The 27,137-nt window shown below is 39.0% G+C and overlaps 1 protein-coding gene across 4 annotated transcripts in view; it reads right to left on the reverse strand.

Moving 5' to 3' along the window:
• The window catches only part of LOC132273456 (carboxypeptidase SOL1), a 115,004-nt gene that overhangs the window by 17,048 nt on the left and 70,819 nt on the right, over positions 1-27,137 (reverse strand). For all 4 annotated transcript variants that reach the window (XM_059774416.1, XM_059774414.1, XM_059774418.1 and 1 more), the window contains 4 exons: positions 11,552-11,598; positions 10,783-10,908; positions 10,502-10,604; positions 1,978-2,040 (listed from right to left, as the gene is read on the reverse strand). In XM_059774416.1, coding sequence (XP_059630399.1) covers positions 1,978-2,040; positions 10,502-10,604; positions 10,783-10,908; positions 11,552-11,598 — 339 coding nt within the window. The remainder of the gene's footprint in view (positions 1-1,977; positions 2,041-10,501; positions 10,605-10,782; positions 10,909-11,551; positions 11,599-27,137) is intronic.

A 27,137-nucleotide genomic window follows, 5' to 3' on the forward strand; every position in this document is an offset into this window, starting at 1 on the left:
TTACAACATGGTCTCAGAGCCTAATTTCTCTTCCTAGGTTCAGACTCCTATTTTAGGGTATTCCTTTAGCATATGAAATGTTGCTAAGGGTTTCTCGGTGCTATTTGTGACTTGTTTGGGCTGCCGGTTTGTTCAACAGTAATGTTCGTCGCCTTAGCCGTGTCTCCGGCAGTTTTTATCGACTTATTTGGCCCGCCGGTGTGTTCGGTAGCATTGTCCTCGCCTTTGCCGTGTCTCTGGCAATTTTTGTTGACTTATTTAGGCTGCCGGTGTATTTGGCAGCATTGTCTTTATCTTCTCTCTTCTCTCTTCATCATTCACAGTTGTTGTTACCCGTCATCTCAATGGCAAGTTGGACATTCATGCTCCAACTTGAAGGGGAGTATTGAAGATTTAATGGAGGAATCAGTGGAGGAAAATCTTTCAGTAATTGATGTTGTTTCCTATTATTGAAGATTTGGTGTTACTAGAGAAATCAGTGGAGAAAAATCCTCCTCGTTTCCTATTTTCTAATTCTTTCCATTCTCATAATTACTTCTCCTGTATAAAGGAGCTTCCACCATTGTATTGTATATAATTTGAGAGAGTATTATAAAAGTAATGTAGCCCTTTGGGCTCTTTGTGATTTGGATGTAGGCCCTAGAGGCTGAACCACGTAATATATGTTTGTTTTACTTGTTTTATTTATTTCTTCACTTCCGTTTTATGCTTTGCAACAGTGGCCACACCTATTATGTTAATATTGCATAATGCTCATCCCTCTCTTGAGGAAGAGGGATGGTTTTGGTTCCCACATGTCATAATTGTTATAGAGATGAGGATTGTAATTATCAACTATTCTGGTCTTGTGAATTGGCTAAGACAGTTTGGTACTTGGTTGCTGATATTTGTTACTGGGTTGGTTTACTGCAGCAGTATTATCTGGAGCAAGTAATGAGTTGGTCTAAGGCTTTGTATTCCACAGATCATATGAAGTCCAAACTCTCTAAATGCTTCTTTTGAACTATCATTTGGAGTCTTTGGACTGTGAGAAATAATAGATTGCATGGAGGAACTAGAAGATCACCTCATCAGATTGCTATTGAAGCTTGTTTTGGAGGCTGTCAAGCCATAGGCCTGTCTGTGGGCTGATCAAGATTCAGTTTCTGATTGTGCTTTTTTGTTCTTTGTACTAGGATATGCCCTAGTTAGTTTTCGTCCGCCTTAGCCTTTTGGCTGTTGTCTTGTACTTTATTTTTGTATCAATAAAATCAAACTCATTCAGGAAAATAATAATAATAATAATAATAATAATAATAAATAAATAAATAAATAAGATTTACTAATCTCTTTTTCCTATTTGTTACTGCTAATGTGAAGTCATTGGGGTTAGTGACTAAAGTGAAATTTGACGATCCTAACCAATTTTTAGGACCTCCATAGGAAAATCAGCATTTAATTGGCAGCCAAAAATGAATACACCTTCTGTGCTATATCATAACGCTATCAATTTCATATTGAAGCCATTACCTGAGTCAAGCAAATACAGGCCGATGATAGGGGTGGACTAGATACAGGCCTAACTTCTAAAATTATTTGGGTAAAGTGACTGCTCTAAAAATGGAATTGGCGTTCTTATTGTTGACAGCCCTAGCTTTCACTACTGCATCATCTCATGCTCATTAGTCATGTAATGTGAGTTCCTAACGGGCCTTCTGAAATTACAGATTGGGGCAACAAATATGGTTCTTCACCAGTAAATTAGATTTTTTAGGGCAATATATAGACATGCTAAAGCTCAAAGCTCTAATCTGTTCTTTTCCCCAATCCCCATAGATACGTGAAACTATTACTACACTTGAAATATCATGATAAAAATAGAAACTTGAATAAAAAAACTCACATCTATAAAGAAACGGCAGTTGAAAAAGGAAACTTCAAGAGCCAATTTAAAACAAAACAGAAAGACACATGATAAATAAGCACTTTATGAATTACCTTGACAAGGCTTGCAACAAGATTTAACATACTCATTCTGTTGAATTCCCATAAAGTAGAAAGCTGCAAATTTTACAAATCATGGTGAGGAGGGAAAAAATGGCCTTGAAAGAATAGAAAAAACCAAATGAACTAAAAATGTATAAGAAAAAAAAAAACAAATTTTAAGAAAGCCATCTGTGCCATAGAACATGACTCCAGAGACTACTAGTTTTAATAGCATGCACATTCAAAAAGATGAAAAGAATGTAAATGCAGGTTGACTGATCAAGTAGAAAGTTAAACATACAAACCACAGAGACAGTGTAGACTGTTAACTCGAAGGTTTCAACTTTCAACCCAATGGGATTTGGGTAACTTTGATAATAACAACTTATTAATGTGATAATTAACAATTTACTTGAGTGTGCTTATTCACAGATTATTCATAAAGCTCAAGTACTGAAAGCTCATGTGGACCCGTGGAACATCATGATGAAACTTGAAGGTCAAGGTGATTTGAATTGGGCTAGGATTTATAAAATCTCACATTAGTAAGTTGTTATCATCAAGCCGATTTTAGGGTCAAGTCCGTTTTAAAGCTCCACCAACTCCTTCATGAACTTGCAGTATCATTATGATATGCATTATACAAAGATCAGTATTCCTATAGATGGCGTCACAGATGAAGTGGAATATTGGAAACAATAGGTGAGTGGTTATAGAAGAAATATAAAAATAAGAAAAAGGAGAAAATTGTATAAAGGCTTGAATAACATAAATCAATCATTCACAGCTCTAGTATTTATAGATAAAAAGAGAAAATGCTCGTATTACAAGAAAGGAAATTAAATCAAATATAAATCATAACACAGGATATTCTATGGCATAATTCTAGGGTAAAGGGCATAAAACCCACCTGAACTATCAGCCAATTTCAGAAAGAAAAAAAAAAAAACCCAAACTAACAACTGCCCCCTGAACTTTTAAAAAAGTGAACTTTGAGGACAAAACCAAAAGTGGCCAGCACCGAAGTCTCCAGAGTTATAAGATTACCATATTGTCCTTTAGTGGAACGACACTGTTGTATCATTTTAGTACATGTTCTTACTGATGTGTTAAATACAATCTTAGCAGCCAATAGGATTGTCACAGCTCACCTTATCACAATCCACTAACTGCCAAACACCACCTTACCATCCTTATTTTAGAACCAAACACCACCAGTACAAAACGCTCCAAACCCTACCAGAACGCTCTCTCTCTCTCTAGGCTCTCGTTCTCTAGTGGCCGACAACATCGTCGATCAATAGCAACCTCCGGCACCGCCTACCGGTCCACAACTACCACCGGCGACAACCCCCGCCTGTTTCCTGATATTTTGATTGGGGACCCAATTTGGTTAATCAACCCAAATTAATCATGAAATCAACCTCAATTAACTCATTAACGGAGACGGAGTGAAGCTGTGGATTTTGTTGTTGTCGTTGTTGCTTGTCCTTTCCTGGCAGCTATGGCTATTTTTTTTGTATGAATCTTCAGAATCTGCCGCCCACCATGATTCAAATGTCCACCGTTTTGGGGTTTGAAAATTTAAGCAAAAAAAACTTTGTTTGGAGAATTGGTGGTGATGATGGGTTAGTGTGGTCTACAATTTACTTTTCTTTGTATGTTGATGATGAGTTTGCATATTTGTTGGTTCGGGACATTCCATCCGTCAGAGTTATTCATTGATTTGAGGACAATTTTCAGGTTTTTGTTTGCTCTATTTTGTGTTAGATTATGCTCTTGGTAGCCTAAAATTGTTAGATTTTTTTTCTCTCCAATAATTAGTGATTCGGCCATTCTCATCTTCTAAAAAATGAGTAAAACAACAATTGAAAGAAATTTTATTGCTTGTTAATATATATGCATCGGCTTCAGCTTTTTAAAGAAATTGTATTGTTTGTTTATATATATCCAGCTTTAGCAAGATGGTTTGTTATTTGGGCAACAAATTTGAGGGTTTTTTACATTATCCGAACACATATATATATATATAGATATCCATCATTCGTTAGCTCTTCAACTTCATCTTGGTTTTGTGAACGAAACTTATGGTTCGGTGATCTACAAGAATGACAATTAACAGGAATTTTTATTTTTATTTTTATTTTTTATTTTTATTTTTTTGCAGAGAATGACCTCCATAGAGTAGAGGGAGAATGAAGCTATAATAGGAGTTAGGGTTAACAACTGACAGACTCGGTTTTCAATTGGGGTTTCATATAGTATGGGTAATAAGGGTAAAATTGTCATTTTGAAAGTGTAGCATAGGTCACGTGCCAATTTCCAATCGGAATAGTGTGGCCTGGTGTTTTTTTGCCAAAAAAGGAATAGTTTAGGAGGTTTTCTGTAAAAATAGAGGAGAGAGAGTAAAGTTCAGGGGGGTTTTATGCCCTTTACCCCATATTCTATGGCATATTCTATAGCATAATCAAATATTTGCTAATACGGTAAATAATTCCATAAATCTTGCCTATAATATCTGCTAACACTCCTCCTCAAGTTAGTGAGTGGATATCTGAAACACCTAACTTAGATAATGCATTCTCAAACACAATCTTGCCGACACCCTTTGTAAGACTGTCTGCAAGCTGCTAAGAGCTTGAGACAAATGGAGTGCAAATTTGACCGGAGATGATCTTCTCTCGAATGAAGTGACAGTCCACCTCTATATGCTTAGTCTTGTCATGCTGAACGGGATTTGTTGTTATGCCGATGGAAGACTGGTTGTCATAGTAGAGTGAGAATGGAAGTGACACTGGAAGATACAAGTCTGTCATCAAAGTTTTCAGCTAAAGCAACTCACAAACCCCAAGAGCCGTAGCCCTATACTCTGCCTTTGCACTAGATCGAGAGACAACATCTAGCTTCTTACTGCGCTAAGTAACCAAGTTACCACCAATAGTGGCACAATAGCCCAAAGTTGACCTTCTATCCAAAACTAAACTTGCATAATTAGCATCTGTCCAAGCCTCAACACGTAAGTGACCATGATTGGCAAAACAAAATACCACGGCTCGGACACCCTTTTATCATATATGCTAACATATGAATAAATGAGGTTCCCCACAAGTCATAAATACTGACCAACATCTGACAACAACTCCCCCTTAGAATCAACCAACCGATGATTCTGCTCAATCGGAGTATCAGTAGGACGAGCGCCAAGCTGACCAGAAGTAAAAAGCAGCCACAGATCAGCAAAGGTTTCTGTTTGTGAAAACAACTAAAGAGCTATGGATGCCTGTGGAAGATATGTATTCCTCAGTTGGTAATTTTGCAAAACTGTATAAACTCTAACAACAGATTTCAAGATTCAAGCACGAAGACCAAACTCTTGCTACATATTACCGCACTCTACGTGGTAAATGGGAAGAGTTAGTTCACTACCAAGGCTACATACCTGTGTGTGCAACTGATGTTAAAATATTTCATGCTATGGTAGAAAGGAATCGAATCTATGAGTTCTTGGGTGGTTTGCATCCGATATACGAGCATGCCAGGGTACAAGTATTAGGCAGGTATCCAACCCCTATTTCTGTTAGAGATGTGTTTTCATATATCCAGGCTAAAATGAAAGCTATGTCTGCACCTGTATCCACTAAGCCTGAGCCAGAAGTACCACTGTCTGAGACGTCTACTCTTGCCACACAACAATGGAACAAGCCCAATCCTCCAAAAGGAGGGAAGCACGATGAAAAGGGCACGTTGAGGTGTGGTCATTGGCACGAGAGAGGGAAAGTGAGTGTTGGCACGAGAGATTACAAAAGTTTACGTGTGAATGAGTGTTGGCACGAGCGAGTGCAAAAGTTGAAATGCGAGTGTGTGCAATCCAAGTGGATGGCGTGCGACACTACTGCACAAGTGATATGTAGAACGAGGGAGTGCAAGTAAGCGTTGGTGCATGTGTAAAGTAATGCATGATGCATGTGTTTTGAAATCTCAGGTCTAGAACTCTAAAATGAACCTAGGACCAAATGAATTAATTTCAGATTATATCATAGTCCCTAGAATGGCTGACTTAACACTTGGACTTAGATGATTTGAATCATAAGGTTAAAATGGTCATTGAACTAAGTGAAAGTCACTGTGAGGGATGGCAGTGTGATGTTTTTGATTTTCGCCATTTTCTAATTTCTGGAATTTTATATTTTTGCGAGGGCATTTTGGTCTTTTTCATGTTGCATGTCGGACACCGTGGGGTGTGCCGGGAGTGTCCGAGAGTTGGTTGGGGCATTTCCTTGAGTTTAGGACTCTTGGAAATGCAATGGTTGCCATTTCGGCATTTTTCCGTTTTTCGAGCCCGAAGGTCCAGGGTGGGACCCGTTACCGGAATTGTTGTGCACGGGAGTTGTGTTACGGGTTCATTGCACTTTATGCATATTTATTTTGTGCACAATTTGATTGTTGTGGGTTAAAATGTGGTTGGAACCATTTACATATATATATATATATATATAGATAGGAAGAAAAGGGTGGATATTTTGTGTTAGTGGTGGGGCCCACTTGATAAGCACCGAATATTGTATATTCAAGCGCTCTAAATTGCATTAGTTAAGTTCTTTATTTGTGTATTTTATATAGATTATCTCCAATTGTATGTTTTTGCACATTTTCAGGTCCATTTGCCAAAAAAGGAGCAAAATCAAGGCTTTGTGGAGTTTTGGCCATCAAAAGGCACAAGGCTGAATTTCTGGCAGCAGTGGATCCTGAACTTTGCTCACCATTTTGACCTTGAAAACTTGAGAACTGGACTTCCATCATAACATGACATATTTAGAGCTCTGAATCAGCTTTCCAAATCTTCCAGTGGTTCGTCATTCGGAGTTCGGAGTAGAGAGTTATGATCTTCTTACCATAGGTGCTCAGAACTGCCTGGCAGCAATGAATTTCTGCCTTGCTCTTCAATTTCGACCAATCAGACTTGAGAATTGGATCTCCACCAAAACATAAAGTTTTTAGAGCTCTGAATTAGCTTTCCAAATCTTCAAACGGTTCATCATTCGGAGTTTGGAACGCAAAGTTATGGCCATTTTACCAAAGTAGGTCCGGGCGGAGCACGGCAAGAATGGAGCATTCTGCTCCAATTTCGAGTGCTCGAGCCCTTATTTCGAGTGCTCGAAATCAGGGCAGAATTGCATCCGGAAATGGCCCATTTTCAGCCACTTGCATCTTGGGTTCCTCAATTCTAATTTCCCTCTTTAATGGTTGGTTGGAGATGTTGGTTGGTGGGGGTTTTTAGAGGCTTATCTCTAGAAGATAAGGAAGGGAGGCCACACAATTGATTAAGCTTCATTCTACAAGATTAGAGGAGAGAGAAGAGAGCAAGAAAGAGGAGTTCTTCAAGCCAACACAAGGGAGCACGAAAATGGAGTTGGAGGCCTTGCTTCCTCCTTCATCTAGAGCTACCATGGGTAACTAAACCTCTTCCTAGGGAGTTGATGTAACCTTTGTCAAGTAAATATGTATTAATTGTGTTTATATTTGGGGAACTTTGCATTTATGTAACAAGTTGTCTAATCTAGAGATACACTTTGATGTATTTGTGTTTCATTCCATATTTAATCTTGTAGAGACTCTTATCTTGTCTTAGAAATTGTTTCTTCATGATTATGCTACTTACATCTTTATAGTGAGAATGAAGATGAGATTATACAATGGTTTAATGGCATGTTGTTTAAGAAATTTGATATTCCATGGCTTAGGGAAACATTTGATGGATTATGGCTTAGTTCTAGACTTCATGTGCACTTACCACACAAATTGAGGACTTTGATAGTTCATAGCTTAGGAAGGATACTCCATTCTATACCCTAGTTTAGATAGATGACTTATGCCAACCTTGGATGGATTATACTTAATTCTTGAATGTGTGAACTTCTTGAAGATATTGTAGTTGTCTTGCATTTCTACATATCATGGTTGCATGTATACTTTGTTCCCCAAGTTAATTGCAATTAGGCATGTTTATATGGCTTGTGGTGAAGTCAATTCCCTAGTCTCTTCTCTATTGTTCTATCTCTTTACTTCCTAGCACACTATTATTTTATGCACTTTGAATTCCTAGTTTAGTGACCATCAAACAAACCTTTATAAACCCCCCTCATCATTCTAGAATGATTCTAGACATTTAGGTTCTATTAGACTAGCGCAGTCCCAGTGGTTCGACTTACCCGACCAATAGCCCTATTTTACAATGATTCGTGCTATTGCGAGGTTGATGTTTAATTGACCAACCGATCACCACTCCCCACTCACTTTCTTTTTGTGGCCATTAGGCCATTGTATGGCCTTATTCTCCCCCTCACCCGACAGTCTCTCTCTCCCCCTTGCTTTTCTTTTCTTTTTCTTTTTCTCCTTTAATTTCAGGGCTTGATTAAGCCTAGCTCATTTAGAATTTGATAGCACTTCTTTGGGCAAAATCGGAGAGCTTGTCGAGGTCGTTATTTTGGTAGGAGCCAAGCACCATTTTTCCAACCTTTGGATTTCGGGTTCTTGGGCTTGATTTGGGGCTTTTCTTCAATTGAGGTAGGGGTACCCTAATGTCTGGAGTTTTGCCTTTCAATTGAGCAAGCTTTTACCTCTTTCTATATATGTTGAGAATTTATGAATTTATGAAATGAAAATTGTTGATTTGTAAATATCTTTATATATGAAGCATGAGTTGTTTCAATCCTATATTGATGGCTTGTTTAATTTTGCCATATGTGGATTCTTGAACATGTTGATTTAAGAAAAGTAAGTTTTTATTGTGCTAAATTTTAAAGAAATGCCATGGAATTTGAATTGCTTTTTATAAGATGGTTGACTTTGTTAGTGACACTTATATGATGAAATTGTGATTTGAGGTTGAAAAATCTTATATTGCATATCATGGCATAGAATGAGAATTGGGCATAATTTGGGAAAGATTTGAATGAAAAGTTGTTTCGAAAAGTAAAGTTTCTTTTAAAGAAGGGATTTTTTTTTTTTAAAATGAACCGGATTTCGCGAGTCCGGGGCTAGCTTGACCTAGAGGGAGCGCGGCCCGGTCTAGATTGATACTAGGCCCTTTAACGGTTGCCAGGCATTGCCAGAATTGGAACCGGGATAGTTATCAATCTCGCCTCGGTAAAGTCAGTTAGCGGATTTCTAAAAGTGTGGTTTGGGTCGGTATAGGCCAGAATTGGGACGGGTGCATCACATTCCATTTCATGCATACCATTTGGTGGAATTGTGACAAGTGTTGAAGTTGTTTTTTGCTAAGTTGTTTATGGTGTATGAATCCCCATTGCATGATCCCGACATCCTTTCACTTCCATTATATGTTGTTCGGCTCAAGGGAGTCCAAAACTAACGCCTTAGGTAACTTCTACTGAGCTTTACGCTCACCCCTTATTTTTAACAAATTTCAGGACACGGGAAGGAGGTGGCGGATGGTAATCCACCACAGGCTTAAACTGGATTGGAAATTATACCTAGCTATCTTTTGTATGAAAGCATAGGTTCACGTAATCTTTTGTAGAATTTTTGCAATTATTTTGTAGAATTTTTGTAATATGGAAGACTCAAACCACTTGATGTATAAATGTCTATTTTCATGTAAACGACTTTGAAATTATGTAAACTTCATGTCTTGAATGTATGGGATGTGGTATACCATTTTGCAGAGCTTTGGGATGGGTTTGGACCAGTTTCAAGGTCTCTATTGAGACCACTTATCACTTCCATGTACATAGCAGCTCATTGCAGTTTTTTGCAGTTCGCAAGGCCATTTTGGTTGACCGAAAAGGGCATTTCGGTTGACCGAACATTCAAGCTACTATTGGGGTCACAACCGGCTGACTGGAATGGCTAATTCAGTCAACCGGTACAGGAGCCATTTCGGACGACCGGAGCTCCACTTTGGTCAGCTGAAATGCTACTGATTTGTGTACCTTGTTCGATCTCTTGATATAATTAGCGCCGAGCCTTGTAACCTTGTCTTGAGTCCTCATGAGGTATAAATATGACGTGATAATGATATATTGACCCAGGAATTGAAGTTAATTACTTAGGTAACCTCGGGTTTGAGAAAGGACCCGGCTAGCGGTTCGAACCTACGGGTTCGGGTCGTTACAGGCAGCCTTTTTTTTTTTTTCCTTGTTTTTTTGAATAAGCAAAGGGGGATGGCAGCTTTATCAGGTTTTGGGAGGACCTTTGGTGTGGGGAACGCTCGTTAGCTTGAATCTATTCAAGTTATCAGAACTAATACATAAATTGATGAAAGAGGTAGATGACAAATTTTATAATTTGATATTTACATTTTATATTGAGGCTTGTTCGTAAGCCAGTGCCATAAATGGGATTATAGAATATAGAGTCTGTTTTTTAGCTATTCTCACTTACTGTGGAAAGAAAGGAGTGGGAGTGAGATAGAGATCATCTACACTTTCTGAAAGAATGTAAAGGAAAAAAGTAATAGCCATGCCACCCACATAAATAGGACCAATGAAAAATTCAACTCAAATGGACATGTAACCTCATCAGCAGTAGGCCATTTGTTGTCACTGATCTCCAAGGTCAGCTCAAAACAGCCACCATGTATGTAGTTCCAATCTTGCATGCCACCATATACAGGGTACCTGCAGCAGAAGAGCATATGAATGAAGAAAATAAAAGAAAACCAGCATTTGTAGGGATCTAATAATTTAAAAAACCAACAATAGAAGAAGTGCAAAAGAAGAAAGCCTGACAACTTTCTAATGCCGAAGCACTTCTGCTGGACATAAATTTCATGGTTTTACTTCTAAACTTACATACCAAGATGCTCCATTTGTAATTCCTCCCTGAAATTCATTGCTCAGAGACATGTTGTAGTGAGAACTACTGTACACACTTGCCATAAACCTGAATGCTTCATCATCAGGACATGCATAGTAATTTGTCCTGAAATTCAAGCATATTCAGAGATAATTATAAGTGCAAAAACAGCATTAACTTGAAAAGATACTCCAGCAACCAATATCTAATGCTGATCAAGTATAATTTGAAGTGTTCATGAAGAAAGGAGATGCAATCAGTAATTCATGTCGTAATATAGAAGCATTCTGATTGTTCCCTAAACTCTTTTGACAGTAGAAAGAGCATTCAATGAACTTAAACACCCATGAAAGTTGTGTGGCATATATGGGAAAAATAAGGAACAGGTAAGAACCAAATAAAATGAAGTAAACTTTTGGAGTCCCAAAGCAGCAATTTTTTATAATATACATAGGAATACTTGGAAAAACACATTATTGCAAGATACCCAAGCTGCAAATAAACCATTGCCACTAAAACATGACCAATAAATGGAGTCTTAGATTGCCAAAATAATAGACCTTAAAGCAGTTAATTACGAAAATAACTTGAGTGGGCCTGACAAATGAAAAACTAGAGGTGGTAGGGCGATCTTTAGCTCAATATTCCCTCAGGACTAATGATTTAAAGTTCATAACAAAAAAAGAAAAATCAACTCGATTACCACAGAACTAAAGGATTGAACAGCAAGTCCTAAAAAGCAGAAGCAACATCAATGTGGAATCCTCACCTTTTATCCTGAGTTCCATCCCATGGATAATTTGCAACAAGTGCTCCCTGTGAACAAGTATAGACATCAACAAGGACTTAGTTGTTCAGTTATCTGAACCAAGATTAAAATCCAAAACATCATGTTAATCGGCTTCTTCTAAAACAAAATTAAGCTTGATGATACAACATACTTGTGGGTCAGCCTCTACAACTCAGATCAGTTGAGTCAGTTGTAATAGATCAAACAGATGTAGGGGGAATTTACTTCTCATAAAAGAAGAAAAAAATTGTAAATTTATATTACGCTCAAAAAGAATGCCATTAGCTCATACATAACCAAATCTGTTCAATTGTGAACTGAATGACATTACTCATAGGGGTTGCACTGTCTGTCTTTAATAGATGAGAACCATAGTACATCAACGGATTGTATATATAGCAAGACTACAAGGAAATATAACCACCCAAGTATAAAATCCTAAAAAAATTGCACTTGCTGCATGGGACCCATCACAATCTCCATGAATTCTCCACTAGTGAGAAGATCTTGCCTCTGATAGCAACGCTAGTGGTTCCAGTCCAAAACATAAAAGATCATTTCAGTGAAATGCATCATCTATAAGCTATGTGTCAGTTGTATCTGCACAATCTCGCCAATGAACAAGATATTACCAATAACAACCTAAAGGGGAAGCTAAGATGTAAAGGTCAAGCATGCCGTACTATACAGCAGAGATGGTGGAAAACCTACAGGCAAAGTACGAGGATCAAAGGTGCCTCTATAAGGGAACAAGTCCTCCACATTGGAAACTGGACTAATACGCGTATTTGATGGTAAAGTCAAGTAAACATATGTTGGGTCTTAACTAAAGAACGTTACAGAATGGTTCAACGGCTTAGGCATGCAATTTCTTGAAGGGTATTTAAGATAACGATCTACACAAACATGAACAATTGCATGGTCTCCTTCATTGACATCCTGATTCCCGTCAACATATGCAGCAAGTATATAAGTTCCATTATGTAAAGCACTTTTTCATCTTATATGGGTTTGCCCATCAGTTTGAGGATGAAAAACTGAAGGAAAATATAGATTGGTAGCAAATAACTTATCAAGTTGACATCATTATCTGGCACAGTAGAAGTGAGTAATCCAAGAAGTCTAACAATCTCCCTAAAGTACAACTTAGCCACATATGAAGCATCAGTAATCATATTATAGGGGACCTATCCACCACAACAAAAATAGTACATGATATGTAGCTGTTTTGGGCAGTGTAAGGACAAAATCCATCCTGAAATCTTTCCACGATGTGTGTGGGACAAGTGAGCAGGTACATAAAACAGTGTTCTTTCTAGTTTTCACTAACTGACGAGTGCAACACTCATATAGTAGACAAAATCTATCCCCCACTATACAACACGTCTCATTTAGCAAAATGATCAATCATTCTCCCTCTGAAACTATAAGTTACTAAGTTATGTGCAGGTAATGTATAGTCTAGGCCTTCGATATAGATAGTGCTCTCAAATTACAACAACGATAACGACCAAGCCTTTTCCCAATTTTTTGGGGTCGGCTAGGGAAAAAAAATTTCACATGCTATACCTTTCTTTACTCTCTCTACCCTCGTTGACTTTGGTCTTCTTCTTCCCCTAGTTTTACCCTCAATATAGACTACGTCACTTTTTCTAACCGGCGCACTTAAGGATCTTCTTTGCACATGTTCAAACCATTTTAACCTTTTTCCCTCATTTTATCTTAAATTGGTGCTACTCCAACCATCTCCTGAATGTGACCCTAAAGTGATAGGCACACAAGGAGCTACCTTTTACTCCAAGAAAACGTGGTTTGATTTCTTCAACTATCCCATCTGAGATGGGAAACTTCTTTGAACTGCCGTACTAGAGAACCAAAAGGGACCGATTGTGACCGTAACCGTACCAGACCAAGGGAATGGGTCAAGCGGACAGCGCAAAGGCCCATTACATTAGTGAGTAACGGCAAAGGAGTGGCATGAGGTGGCACTAAAGCTACACTAGACAGACAGAAGGGGTAGCTTAAATAAATAATTCTCCCCTTCGTTTTAATACGAAGTATTAAAACTCCGGGTCTCATTATTTATATGTAGTTAATATAAGAGCTGCCAACATTTGGTACCATAAAGTGTGTCAGGTCTAATAGTTGTTCTATAGAACTCTCCTTTCAATCGTAAAAGGGGATACACCTATCATACAATATACTAGATGCACTCCATTTAACCCATCCTGCCATGATTCTATGATTAACAGTAGAAATATAAAAAGAAGAAGAAGAGAATTGCGCAAATGCTTGAATGAGAATGAATTACTCATACACAACTCTGGTATTTATAGATAAAAAGAGCACATGCTCATATTACAAGAAAGGAAACTAAATCAAATCTAAATCAAATCACAACCTATTCTAAAGTATATTCTATGGCATATTCTATAGCATAGTCAAATCTCTACTATTATGGTAAGTCATTCCATAAATCGTGGCTATCATATATGCTAACATATACATAGTCAAATCTCAGCTATTATGGTAAGTCATTCCATAAATCGTGGTATCATATATGCTAACACTCCCCCTTAAGTTGGTGCATGGATATCTGAAACGCCCAACTTGGACAATGCATTCTCAAACACAATCTTGTTAACACCCTTTGTAAGAATGTCTGCAAGCTACTGAGAGCTTGTGACAAATGGAGTGCAAATTTGACCAGAGATGATCTTCTCTCGAATGAAGTGACGGTCCACCTCTATATGCTTAGTCCTGTCATGCTGAACGGGATTTGCTGCTATGCTAATGGCAGACTTGTTGTCGTAGTAGAGTGAGAATAGAAGCGACACTGGAAGGCACAAGTATGTCATCAAGGTTTTCAGCCACAACTCACCTACCCCAAGAGCCATAGCCCTATACTCTGCCTCTGCACTAGATCGAGAGACAACATCCTGCTTCTTACTGCACCAAGTAACCAAGCTACCACCAATAGTGGTACACTAACCCGAAGTTGACCTCCTATTTGAAATTGATCCTGTATAATCAGCATCTGTCTAGCCTCAACACGTTAAGTGACCATGATTGGCAAACAAAATACCATGGCCTGTACACCCTTTTAAGTAGCAAAGGATCCAAATAGCTGCATCAAGGTAAGGGGCACAAGGAGAGTGCATGAATTGACTCACTACACTCACGGCATAAGCAATGTCAGGTCGAGTCATGGATAAATAGATGAGCTTCCCCACAAATCGTTGATACTGACCAACATTTGACAATAACTCCCCCTCGGAATCAGCAAACCAATGATTTTTCTCAATCGAAGTATCAGCAGGACGAGTGCTAAGCTGACCAGAAGCAGAAAGCAAGTCAAGAACATACTTGCGTTGAGAGATGAAAATGCCAGCCTTGGAGCGAGCCACCTCAATGCCCAAGAAGTATCGTAGGGGACCAAGATCCTTAATCTCAAACTGACGGCCAAGATAGCTCTTAACCTCATCAATTCCGGTAGTATCATTGCCGGTACAAACAATATCATCGAAATACGCAATGAGAGCAACTGTCTGCCTGAATGACGTAAAAACAAGGTATGATCAGCTACACTTTGATGGAAACCAAACTTGAGCATGGCAACGCCAAAGCGATCAGACCAAGCTCGAGGAGACTGCTTGAGCCATACAGAGAACGACGAAGTCGACATACCATACCAGAATGAGTAGGAGAACAAAAGCCAGGAGGAGAAACCATGTACACCTCCTCCTGCAAATCACCATTGAGAATTGACATCTAACTGAAATAGAGGCCAAGATCGAATCGCAACAACGGAAAATAATACATGGATGGTATTCATCTTGGCAGCAGGGGCAAAAGTCTCCTGATAATCTATGACATAAGTCTGAGTATAACCCTTGGCAACAAATTGGTCCTTTTAACGAGCAACCGACCCATCTGGATTATGCTTAACTGTAAACACCCAACGACTACCCACAGCCTTTCATCCAATAATAAGCAGAACCATGTCCCGAGTCTGATTTTTCTCAAGTGTTTGTAGTTCTTCTGCCATAGCACCACGCCATTGAGGTTGTGCTAGTGCATCTGCAACACTAAAAGGAGAGGAACCGAGGTAACAGAAACAAGAAAACTCCACTAGGAGGGTGAGAGAGCATAATCAAAAACAAAATAAGAAATAGGGTATGTACAAAAACGTTTACCCTTTCGAAAAGCAATGGGGCGATCATCAAGCGGAACAATAGCTTGAGAAAGCGGAGCTGGTGCCGAAGGAACAAGGCAGTCGATGGTGGGAGTAAAAGCTTGTACCTGTTGTCTCCGACTATAAACATGTGAAAAAGGAACAATTCCCTCTGCTGGAGGGGTATCCGAGGAGGAATCATAGAAGACGAAAAAAGTAACGATAGAGGAGTTGAAGACGGAAGAAGGTGATCATCCATTATATTTAGTGGGAACCATTCATTTTGAGAACCAACTGAACCACTATAATATGGTGTATGCACAAAGAAAGAAACATCCATGGATATAAACCACTGACGACTGGGAGGATGGTAACACCTATAACCTTTTTTAGAGTGAGAATAGCCCAAAAACACACACTTCAAAGCCTTGGGGTCAAGCTTTGTACGAGTCTGCCCCAACTGCTGAACAAAGCACACACACCCGAAAACTCGCGGAGGAATAAAAAAAGAGATGAATTGGGATTTAAGATTGAGAGTGCGGCTGCAAAGTTAAGAACCCTAAAAAGAGTCCTATTAATGATGTAAACAATTTTAAGAACTGCATCTCCCCAAAATGACTGTGGAACATTCATGCCAATGCAGATTGCTCTGGCTAAGTTAAGGATGTGGCGATTCTCTCTCAAAATGACCATTCTGTTGAGGAGTTTCAACATTAGCCATCTGATACTCAATCCCAAATTCTGTGCATAACCGTTATACCTCCCCATAAGTGTACTCTGTACCCTTGTCAGATCTGAATTTTTTACTGGTACGACCATATTGAGTCTGAACCATTGTCATAAAATTTTTAAAAATGGTGTATACCTCATTTTTGGTTTTCATAAGATAAACCCATGTAACACGACTATGATCATCAATGAACAACACGAAATATCGAAATCCAAGACTAGAAGTAACTGGGCAAGGACCCCACATATCTGAATGAACAAGATCAAAAGGTGTTAAAGCGGATTTATTACTACTAGCAGGATAATTGGAATGAACGTGTTTAGCCATATGACATGTCTCACAGGATAAATCTAGCACTGCCACGTTACAAAATAAGGAAGGAAATAAATGTTTTAAATAACCGAAAGAAATATGTCCTAAACGCATGTGCCAACGCATAAGCTGAGCTTTATTAGATGAAACAATATTAAAAAATGAAGCTGAATGTGCTTGAGGTGACAAAGGAGCATCCAACAGGTATAAACCGTCCACTTCACACCCATTGCCAATCATCCGTATCGACACCAGATACTGAAAAATACAATGAGAGGGAAAGAACGTTACACTACAATTTAGTTGTTTGGTAACGCTACTAACAGAAATAAGATTTGTAGTCAACTTTGGAACATGAAGTTTATCTAACAAAGTTAATCAAGGAGTAAATGATATGTGAACCTTCCCAGCAATGGAAGATGGAGAGCCATCCGCAAGGCAGACCTTGCGATGGCCGAAGCAGATACTATAAGATTGGAAGAGTGAGGATATACCAGTCATATTGTCTGAAGCACCATAATCAATGATCCATGGTGTCAAAGATGTAGATACGCTATGTGCAGACGCAATAATACCTGAGTGGGCATAAGTGGAGGTTGGCTGAGATGATGCCTCCATTTGGTTGAAGAATTGCTTAAACTTGTCCAAATCAGCTTGAGTCAAGGTAACTATGGCAGAAGATGTAGAGGCAGAGTTGTCAGGAGTTGACAACGAGACTGGTTGTGTAACAGAACGTGCAGAGGATCGAGGCTGTTGTTTTTGTTGCGATGGGCGTCCATGTAAAGCATAACAACGAGATTTGATGTGACCAATTTTTCCGCAATGGTCACACCGTCCGCGTTATCGTCGAGGACCGGTGTTAGAGCTATAAACTGGCTGGGATGGTGCAGTTCCTGAAAGGTTAGAACCCGAACTACCATAGCAGAACGATCAACAGAAGCAACACCAAATGGATGAGTCTAACGGCTCTCATCTGACAACACATAGGAGTATGCATCCTCAAGAGTAAGGAATGAAAATAAGCCCAATAAATGAACATGAGCATACTCAAACTCATTGTTCAACCCGGCAAGAAACTGAAACACTAGATTCTTCTCCACAATCCCTGCATATAAAACTGCAGCATTTGGATCCTTCCAAGAGTGGAAGGAATCATAATATGACATCTCCTCTCAAATAGCAAGAAGCTTGGTGATGTAACTTGAAACTGTCAAGTCACCCTAAGAAATTCTGGTGATATCTCGGCCCAGTCGGAAAATTCGTGCATTATTCTGCCTCTGAGAATTAGTGCGCTGAATTGAATACCAAATCTGCTTAGCAGTCTTTATAAACATATAACCAACAGTTATGTTTGGTTGCATCGAATTGACTAGCCAAGACATAACCATAGCGTTATCTGCAAACCACTGTGGATATGCCTTCTCTAACTCAGCTGGCTCTTTCTCAGAACCAGTAATATAGCCAATCTTGCCTTTGCCACCAATGAATATCTTGGCAGACTAAGCCCAAATCAAATAGTTGGAACCATCCAACTTCACTATAGTGATTTAAAGTCCTGGATTTTCTGATGAGTTGGTGGGAAAAATGACACCACCACCCACAGAACTTGAGCCAAGAGAGGAGTACCCTAAATCTGCTATAATCTGTTATACGACACTAAAAAACTCCAAAAACACCACAAATTCTGTTAATAAGTCAAAGAGTCTCCTCAGACCATAAACAATAACAATGTCTCCTCAGACCATTCCCGAAAAATCCAAATACATACCTTTCTTAAGGAGTGTCCGCTTACATATAGCCAGACAGCCTCCTTCTTAATATCCGGAACCTCTTTGTAGACTAATTTTATTTTGTTTTTATTATTATTATTTTTTTTTATCCAAGCCCTTCTAGGTGTTGGTGACCAACTATCCCAATTTACCCAACCCTAGAAGAGTAAAAAAGAAATTGTAAAACTTAAAAATACCTGTTTTCGATCACAAAACAGCAACACAGAAAAACGTGTGCAGGCAACGTTACACGATGTCACAAACAGCCTAAGGTGGTTGTCGCACGAGTAGCAAGGCTGCTGAAAGGTGTGGAAAGGTGTTGGCTCTGATACCAAGTAGAAATATAAAAAGAATGAGAGAATTGTGTAAAGGCTTGAATGAGAACGAATTACTCATTCACAGCTCTAGTATTTATAGATAAAAAGAGCACATTGTCACGCCCCGCCTATGGAGGTTGTGCCACGCAAGCGACACGCAGACGCTGAGGAGGACGATGTATGGCAACTGCATGGCAAGTGGAGTTTCTAGAGTCTTCCGGAGTAGTCTAGAGTTGTGTGGAAGATTCTAGATATGTGTAGTATATTCTAGAAGTGTGTGGAAAGTTCTAGAATTCTCCAGAATTGTGTGGAGTAGTATGGAGGGTTCTAGAATGTTGTAGATATATAGGGAGATGTGTAGAAGGTGGAAGAAGATTATAGAGAATCAATCTCCACCGTTGGTTAGAATGCATCCTAGCCATCCATTAGGGATGGGGATGCCTATAAATAGGAGTAGGACTTCATTTTGCAACCAACAAGTCCTGGAGTGAGTCTTGAGAGCCTTGTAGAGAACTTGAGTGTTAACCTTGTACAAAGCATTCTTTGAAGTAATAAAAGTGTTCTTTCCTTGCCAACTTAAGTGCCTTAGTGTGTGTGAGTGTGCAAGCCAAGTGAGGAGAGGGCGAGGGCAACTACAACACTAGTAAGCGCACGAGGGGAGTGTGTTGGCTAAGGTGTGCACGGGAGTTAGGCTGACCAAGTACTTGCGAGAGTGGAAGCAACGTCTTGGTGCCGCACGGGAGCAGCTAGAGTGGTGCTGAAACTCTAAGCCCGTGTCAACATGCTCATATTACAAGAAAGGAAACTAAATCAAATCTAAATCAAATTACAACCTATTATAAAGCATACTTTATGGCATATTCTATACCATAGTCAAATCTCTGCAATTATGGTAAGTCCTTCCATAAATCGAGGCTATCATATATGCCAACATATGCATAGTCAAATCTCTGCTATTATGGTAAGTCATTCCATAAATCGTGGTATCATATATGGCTAACATTAACGTCATCTCCAGTTTCTCCCTCATTATGAATAATTGAGCCTAATTAACGAAAATGTTCACTTTTTTGTATCTCTTGATTCTCAATCCTCACCACATTTTGTGTTTCTAGATTTACGAAGTCAATGCAAATGCAATGATTATCACACTAGAACCTTTAAAAAATCACAAAATAATAATAATAATAATAATAATTTAAACAATTGGGACACTCATCCTTCATCCTCTCCCATCCCTACAATATGGACAGTTATGGCTTGTAGAACAATAATTACTCGACTAAGGCTGTCTGCTAGCTAATTCTCTACACCTTAATGGTAATTCATTAGAATTGTATATTCATGGAGGAACAATACACATTTTGTATGTTTGGTAATAAATTTCCTCTTTAGACTTTATAATCAGAATATTACACAATTCCAAGGCAACAAATAATACCTCCAATGATAGTGTGCCACCATTTTGTATGTTTGGTAATAAATTTCCTCTGAGGCCGAAGATCCTTAAGATTTTATAATCAGAATATCACACAAAATCCAAAGGCAACAAATAATCCGTCCAATGACAGTGTGCCTGTTCTACAGCGTAAAACTCTTTCTTTTGTCACAATGTTGAACATTTCTACTTAGCTTCATTAAGTTATTACTAAACTTGAAACATAGTGGCCCTCCTAACTCGAGGGACTTCCAATAACAACGTGCGATACATTACAAGCAACTTTTAAAACTTTCAAAATGACGGGGTGCTGCAAGATAGATGCATTGATAATATTTTGCTTGATTTCTTTGAAGGCACTAGCAGTGACAACATTCCTCATTCAAATAGGGACAGACCCTAAACATCACATTCCAGATTGACATTATTGTAACAATGTTTGGCAACAATCGGTTTGCCCTCGAATGGACGTGCTCTTTGAAGAATCTGATCGTGTTCATTGTCATTCTGGAACCTAATCATGAAGAAACCGTTATGTAGAGAGACATCTTTTGCATCCTTATTCCACCTTTTGTTGACATAGTTCATGAGAAAAACAAAAAAAGGCTTCTTGCCCATTACATAACCTAGTACCAAATACCTCCAATACTCAACATCCTCAGCAACATCTTCCTCTCGAATAATAATCTTCTCGACGTAACAACTTTCCTCATTGTGAGATAAATTCATGAAGGAATTCAGTATAATCCTTAAACAGATTCATCCTTGAAGTACGTGGCAGAGATTTGTTCCAGGTATTAGATGCTCCCGGCTGCAACCGAAGGAGGTATTTGTTAGATAGTTATACTTTTTGTATTTTTCATATTGGTTACTAGTTTTGACTTTTCCTCCTTTTTTTAGTTAGGGATTTTTTTTTTTTTTTTTTTTTTTTTAATTTAGTCTCATCTTTGTAATTCAGTACGTTGTAAAACAGAATACACGATTGTTCTCTCCACTATGCAATTCTAACATGTTATCAAAGCAATGAATTTGTTTCAAGACAACTTGCAATCTATTTCATCGCAAAACTGAAACCTTAAATTGCAATTGCAACTTTAGTTCATAACAAGACCTCACATCGCAACATCATCAATTACAAGGCCTTAGCTCTGTGTTCATCACAACTGGCATCACATCTTTTACTTCATCGCACAGTATTAACTCGCAATTGGATCGCATTTTAGTTTTCAGTATTTTGTTTCACTTCGCATCGCATCTCTGATCTTGGTTATCGAATTATAATTGCCTATGTTACCCGGACTCGGGTACCGGTGTCAGACACGGGTGCGTGTCTAGGGGTCGGATTCGTCAATCTATCAATTTTCAAGATACAGGGACATGGATTAAAAGTGTCCAAATATTGGACACGGGTACTTGGACACTTAGAAAAGAGAGAAAAATTTGTAAGTATTTTTTTTTTTTTTTTTTATGTTAGACATTAATCATAAAAATAAAAAATATATATATATCAATTGTACTTTTTTATAAAAAATTTATAATTATTACTGCATTTGTTTGCCTCATTTGATTGGTGGCGAGTCATGGCTATGCATTCCCCTGTTACTGCTGTTTTATGGAACCTGTAAATAAGAAATTATGAGCTGTAGAGCTTCTTTTGTATACCCAAGGGTGGGTTTGGGCTTGGGCTAATATGCCCCTGTATGTGCAACTTGGCATTTGGGCCTGTACAAGTCAAAGCACAATTATAAAGGATGACAAATTCAATATGGGCTAATAGGTCTCTGTATGTGCATTTTTGTCATGGATTGATGCTTGGGTTTTGGGCCTGCACAAGTCCAAAGCACAATTAAAAAGGAAGCCCATTCAATGTACATGGTATTTATAAGAGTACTATAAAAACCAAAGTTATAGCTGTAACCCACCACAGTAGCTAATGCTTTACAGCTGTGTCCCATGTCCCTTATCTTTTCAGATCCAAATAAACAGGTGTTAAGTTATTAACAATTGTGTGAAACCACGCTCAAGATGGCACAAAAAATTGTGCAAAAGCCAGCGCGTGCTGGTTCACAAACAGCAAGTCGTTTCAACCTCCAGACCACCGATCCGAACCAGAACGCCATTGTTGAAATAGAAAGCTTCGTATGGCTACAGATTTAACCAAAAAACACGAAAAAAATTCCTGATCCTTCACAAGCATCAAACTACATATCATTTTATGTATTTTCTTGGTCAGCCGTGTCCGATTGAAGAATGGAGGGTCAGACGCATATCCCGTGTCCGTGTCGTGTCATGTCGACACGGACACTCTGGCCTTCACTGACGAGTCCAGGTAACACAGATAATTGCATCGCTACTTCTATTTGCATCGAACCGCAATTTATGTTCACAGTTTCTCTTCAAAACTTCTGTTTTCGATGAAATCGAACCAAGTCTAGTTTTGCAACAAAAAACTTAATTTATGTTCACAATTTCTTTCTTTCCTTGGCTTTGATATGGCACAACCCCGCAATCAAGGATCGCATCTCTCTTTCTGTGTTCAATCCCTTCACATTGCAACTTCGATTGCAGTAATGAAATTCAATTTTGGCTTTGTCTTCATCAGTCGATTTTTATTTCAGCTTCGTTAATCTGTTTGTTGCATCATTTCGCATCGACCTCGGCTTTATGTTCGTCACATAACAATCGCAACTTAGTATTTCAGCAGTCGATTACATCGGCACTGTTCGTAGCATCTGTTCTCAGTCATTGCAATCGCAGAAAATCGACAATCTTGTCGTTCATTCACTGATTGTATCTCGGAGTCACAATTGTGTTTGTTTTGTTCATCTCTGGTTCGCATCATCAAATTTTCCAATTTGATTCTCTTTCTGGTCCGCAAGTGAATTGCATCATCTTCTTGCTCATTTGAACATGTGACTGGACTAGCAGTGAAATTTGGGCAATGATAATACAATTAGTTGGTTCACTTGTTTTGGGGTTGTTCCAGGTCTCTTATTCATTTTAGGCTAGTTCAACTATTGATTGACTTAGCGTGGGTTTACTATAATTTTGTGTACGTTGATGAGGTGATTCTGACCGGTTATGACCTTGATGGTACTGCTCTCTTGAAATCCACATTGCAATTCTCTCTCTCTCAGTTTGGTTAATTTTTGTTATCACTGAACCTTTAATTTGATTGTGGTGAATCATTTCTGTGATCCATGAGTTATGAAAACTAGGTTTTCATTACAAGCACAGCCGATTATGATTTGATTGAATTCTAAATAGTTTAAAGCTTTTTACGAGTGATGAAATTGAATTTATAATTTTTGTGTTGCCTCTGTGTTGTAGAATGGCTCGCCTCTAGTGATATGCATAGTGACGCTTGTTGAAAAGGTTACTACTGTAGCACAGGGAAAATCTGTTTCTATAGATATATATATATATATTAAATACTAGGCTCATCTCCCATTTGCTTTTTGCAGATGATAACAATCGTCTTTTGTAATGCTAGGAAGGATTAGTTGAGGTTCTTGAGATGTGTGCTGGCTTGCTTCCAAGTCGTTTTAGGGCTGAAGATCTACTTACGAAAAAATGAACTGGTTCCAATTGGGGCAGTTGAAGGAATCCAAGATTTTGCTAACATCCTTAGCTATGGTGTCGGTGCCCTCCTGATTGCTTATTTGGGGCATACTCGAGGAGCCATGTTGAGGATGACTTCGGCTTGGAGATCCCGTGATTGAACGGTTTGAGTGGCGTCTCGTAAGGTGGAAGAAATAGTCTCTCTCAAAAGGGGGAAAGATTACTATTGTACAGTATTGTATGAGTTGTCACACATGTACAGTTAATATTGTATGAGTTGTCACCTACCCCTCGTTACCATATATAGAATTACCATGTATAGGGTTTTCTTGTTCTCCACTCACCTACTCCCAGTAGCTTCTCCTATATAAACACCATTGTATTATTGTATTACTTACTCAATAACATATAAGTTTTCATATATTATCTTTCTCTCTCTCTCTCTCTTTCAACATGGTATCAGAGTGGAAATCATTCCCTCTTTAAAAAAAAATAAAAAATTTTGTCTTATTCAGACTCCAATCTTGATTCCATCTCGGCTTCCTCTCAATCTCTTCTTGGCGATCTCTCCTCGGTGATCTCAGTTCTCGTCTCAGCAATCTCTCTCGGATCCCTCCTCCTTTAAGTAATCTATCAAACCTCCCAACCTACTTCATGTCTCTTTTCCCTATGCCGAAGACTGTTATTCGAAGGTTGGATGAGATTCAATGGAACTTTTTACAGGGTTGTATTGGAGATGAGTTTAAGTACCACTTGGTGAATTGGGAGAAGGTATGCTTCCTTATTCAAAAGGGGGGATTGGGTATTCTGAGATTGGATTTGTTCATGGAAAATGGCTTTGGAGATTTGGAAGAGAGAGGTCCCGTCTTTAGAGAAGGGTTATTGTTTTCCGGGGTGGGGAGGGAGATGGTGGGTGGTTGTCCAAGGAAGTGAGATTTCCAATCAGCATGGGTGTTTGGAAGCTTATCCGGAAGGGGTGGGAAGAGTTTTCTAAACATATCTGATTCAAGGTTCGAAGCGGGAGTCATGTCAAGTTAGGAGAACCGTTGGTGGGGGATTTTGTCCTTGCTCGTAGATTCCCGTGGCTCTTCAGGATTTCCTCATATCCTCATGCCCTGGTTGCCGACTGTTATTGTCTCAATAACGGGAGGTTGACTTGGGATGTGCAGTTGCGTAGAGAGTTCCATGATTGGGAGCTTATCGAGGTTGCTGATTTTTTAGCCTTGCTTTATAGTCAGGCGGTGAAGATTGTGGGGACGGATGAGATGGTGTGGGTGGGCACGCCAAGAGGGGTGTTTGAGGCTAGGGCTTTCAACCACAGCTTGACGGTGATCCCAGGTCTTTTCTTCCCTTGGAAGGCAATTTGGAGGTCGAAAACTCCTTTGAAGGTGGCTTTCTTCGCTTGGTGTGCTGCCCTCAGTAGCATCCTCACCCTCGAAAACCTTAGGAGGAAACGGTAGATTGTGGTCAACTTGTGTTGTATGCGCAAGCAGCCGAAGGAAACAATGAATCACCTTCTTCTTCATTGCCCAGTGGCAATGGATGTTTGGTCTATGCTTTTGGTCGCGTTTAACATTTCTTGGGTGTTCCAAGAACCACCATGGATATGATTGAGGCTTGGAAAGGGTGTCTAATGGAGAGCGGAGCCAAGGCTATTTGGAGGGTCACTCCCCTTTGTTAATGGTGCAGTTTGTGGCGTGAGAGAAATAAGAGATCCTTTGAGGGTGAGGAGACTCCTATTTGGTCTCTCAAATACAATATACTGCATACTTTATTTTTTTAGGTTAACAGGCATAACTTTACATCTTTGGGGTTGGGGGATCGTTTGGATTTTGCGGATAGCTTAAAGCTTAGTTGTCGTCTTTGGCTTTTTGTGTATTCTTCTAGGAGCGCTCCCCTCTTGAGTGCCTTTTATGAAATCTTACTTACCAATATATATATATATATAACATACTAGGTTGGTGATATAAGTTAGAGTGTACAGCTGTTATCTATTAGCTGATGTTATCTATTAGTTGATGTTATCTATTAGCTGTTAATGTATTAGCTGTCAAATTAATTGTATAGTTGACTTACCTTGAATAGGTCTGTGTATTCTGTATAAATATCCTTGAGATATATGAAAGAAATACAACTTTTCTCAGCCATTTATCAATTTGGTATCAAAGCAAAAAGAAAGGAATTTCCGCTGCCTTCTTTTCTTTTCTTTTCTATTTTAACCTTACTTCTAAAGACCTGCAACAACTGTCAGCTATCTTCTTTGTGCTGCTGCTGCTTGTCTTCAATACCTCTTAGCCACGATCCATGGCAGCCAAAACAACCACTAATTCTTCCTCTCTAACCGAAAATTCATTTGACAGCAAGAAGTCCTCCACGATGACTATTCACGAATCTTCTTCTCCCATTCCTATTAAATTGGATGGTGCTAATTATCGTGTTTGGTCTCAGATTTTGGAGAAGCATATTGCTGGTAGACAAAAAAAAGGGTATATCACAGGGAGAAAGGTTGCACTAGCAGAGGATGATCCAAGCTATGATGAATGGGAAGCTAAAGATGCCCTAGTCAAGTCTTGGCTTATCAATTCCATGACGGTTAATCTGATGTCCCACTTTGTGCAGTGTGGAACAGCAAGGGAGGTTTGGGATGCGGTAAAGAGAAGCTATCTTGATGTCTCTGATTCTTCTCAGGTTTATGAACTGATGAAGAAGTCCTTTCAAATGCGTCAGGATGGTCAACCTCTTGTAAAGTACTACAATGAGCTGAACTCAATCTTCAAGGAACTTGATTATCGAAGACCAAATGATATGACGTGTGCAACTGATACTGAGAAACAGAGGAAGCGTATTTCTGAGGATCGGGTCTATATGTTTCTTGCAGGTTTGTATCACAGTTTGGATCAAGTTAGTAGTCGTGTTCTAGCTACCTCTCCTTTACCAAGCCTGGAAGAAGCATATTCTCTAGTTCGTCATGAAGCATAGAGATAGGTCACCATGGCAATAAAGGATCACTCAGAGGCCTCGGCTCTTGCTGTCCAAAAGAGTTCCCGACCAGCTCCTCCTTCTACTGACTCTACTTCTCGTCTCTGCACTCACTGCAATAGTACGAGACATACGGTTGATGTTTGCTGGAAGAAACATGGTTATCCGGAGTAGTTCAAGCTTAAGCAAGCTGAGAAGAAGAACAAGAAATTTGCTCAGGTTGCTATCACCGACACTTCTCCATCTTCTGCTTCTCATGTATCTCGAGTGTCTTCTCAAGGAGGT

Source organism: Cornus florida, unplaced genomic scaffold (assembly GCF_030987335.1).
Source record: "Cornus florida cultivar Cherokee Brave unplaced genomic scaffold, ASM3098733v1 CherokeeBrave_3.0.0_Hap2_Chr09, whole genome shotgun sequence".
In the NCBI taxonomy this organism is placed as follows: Eukaryota; Viridiplantae; Streptophyta; class Magnoliopsida; order Cornales; family Cornaceae; genus Cornus; species Cornus florida.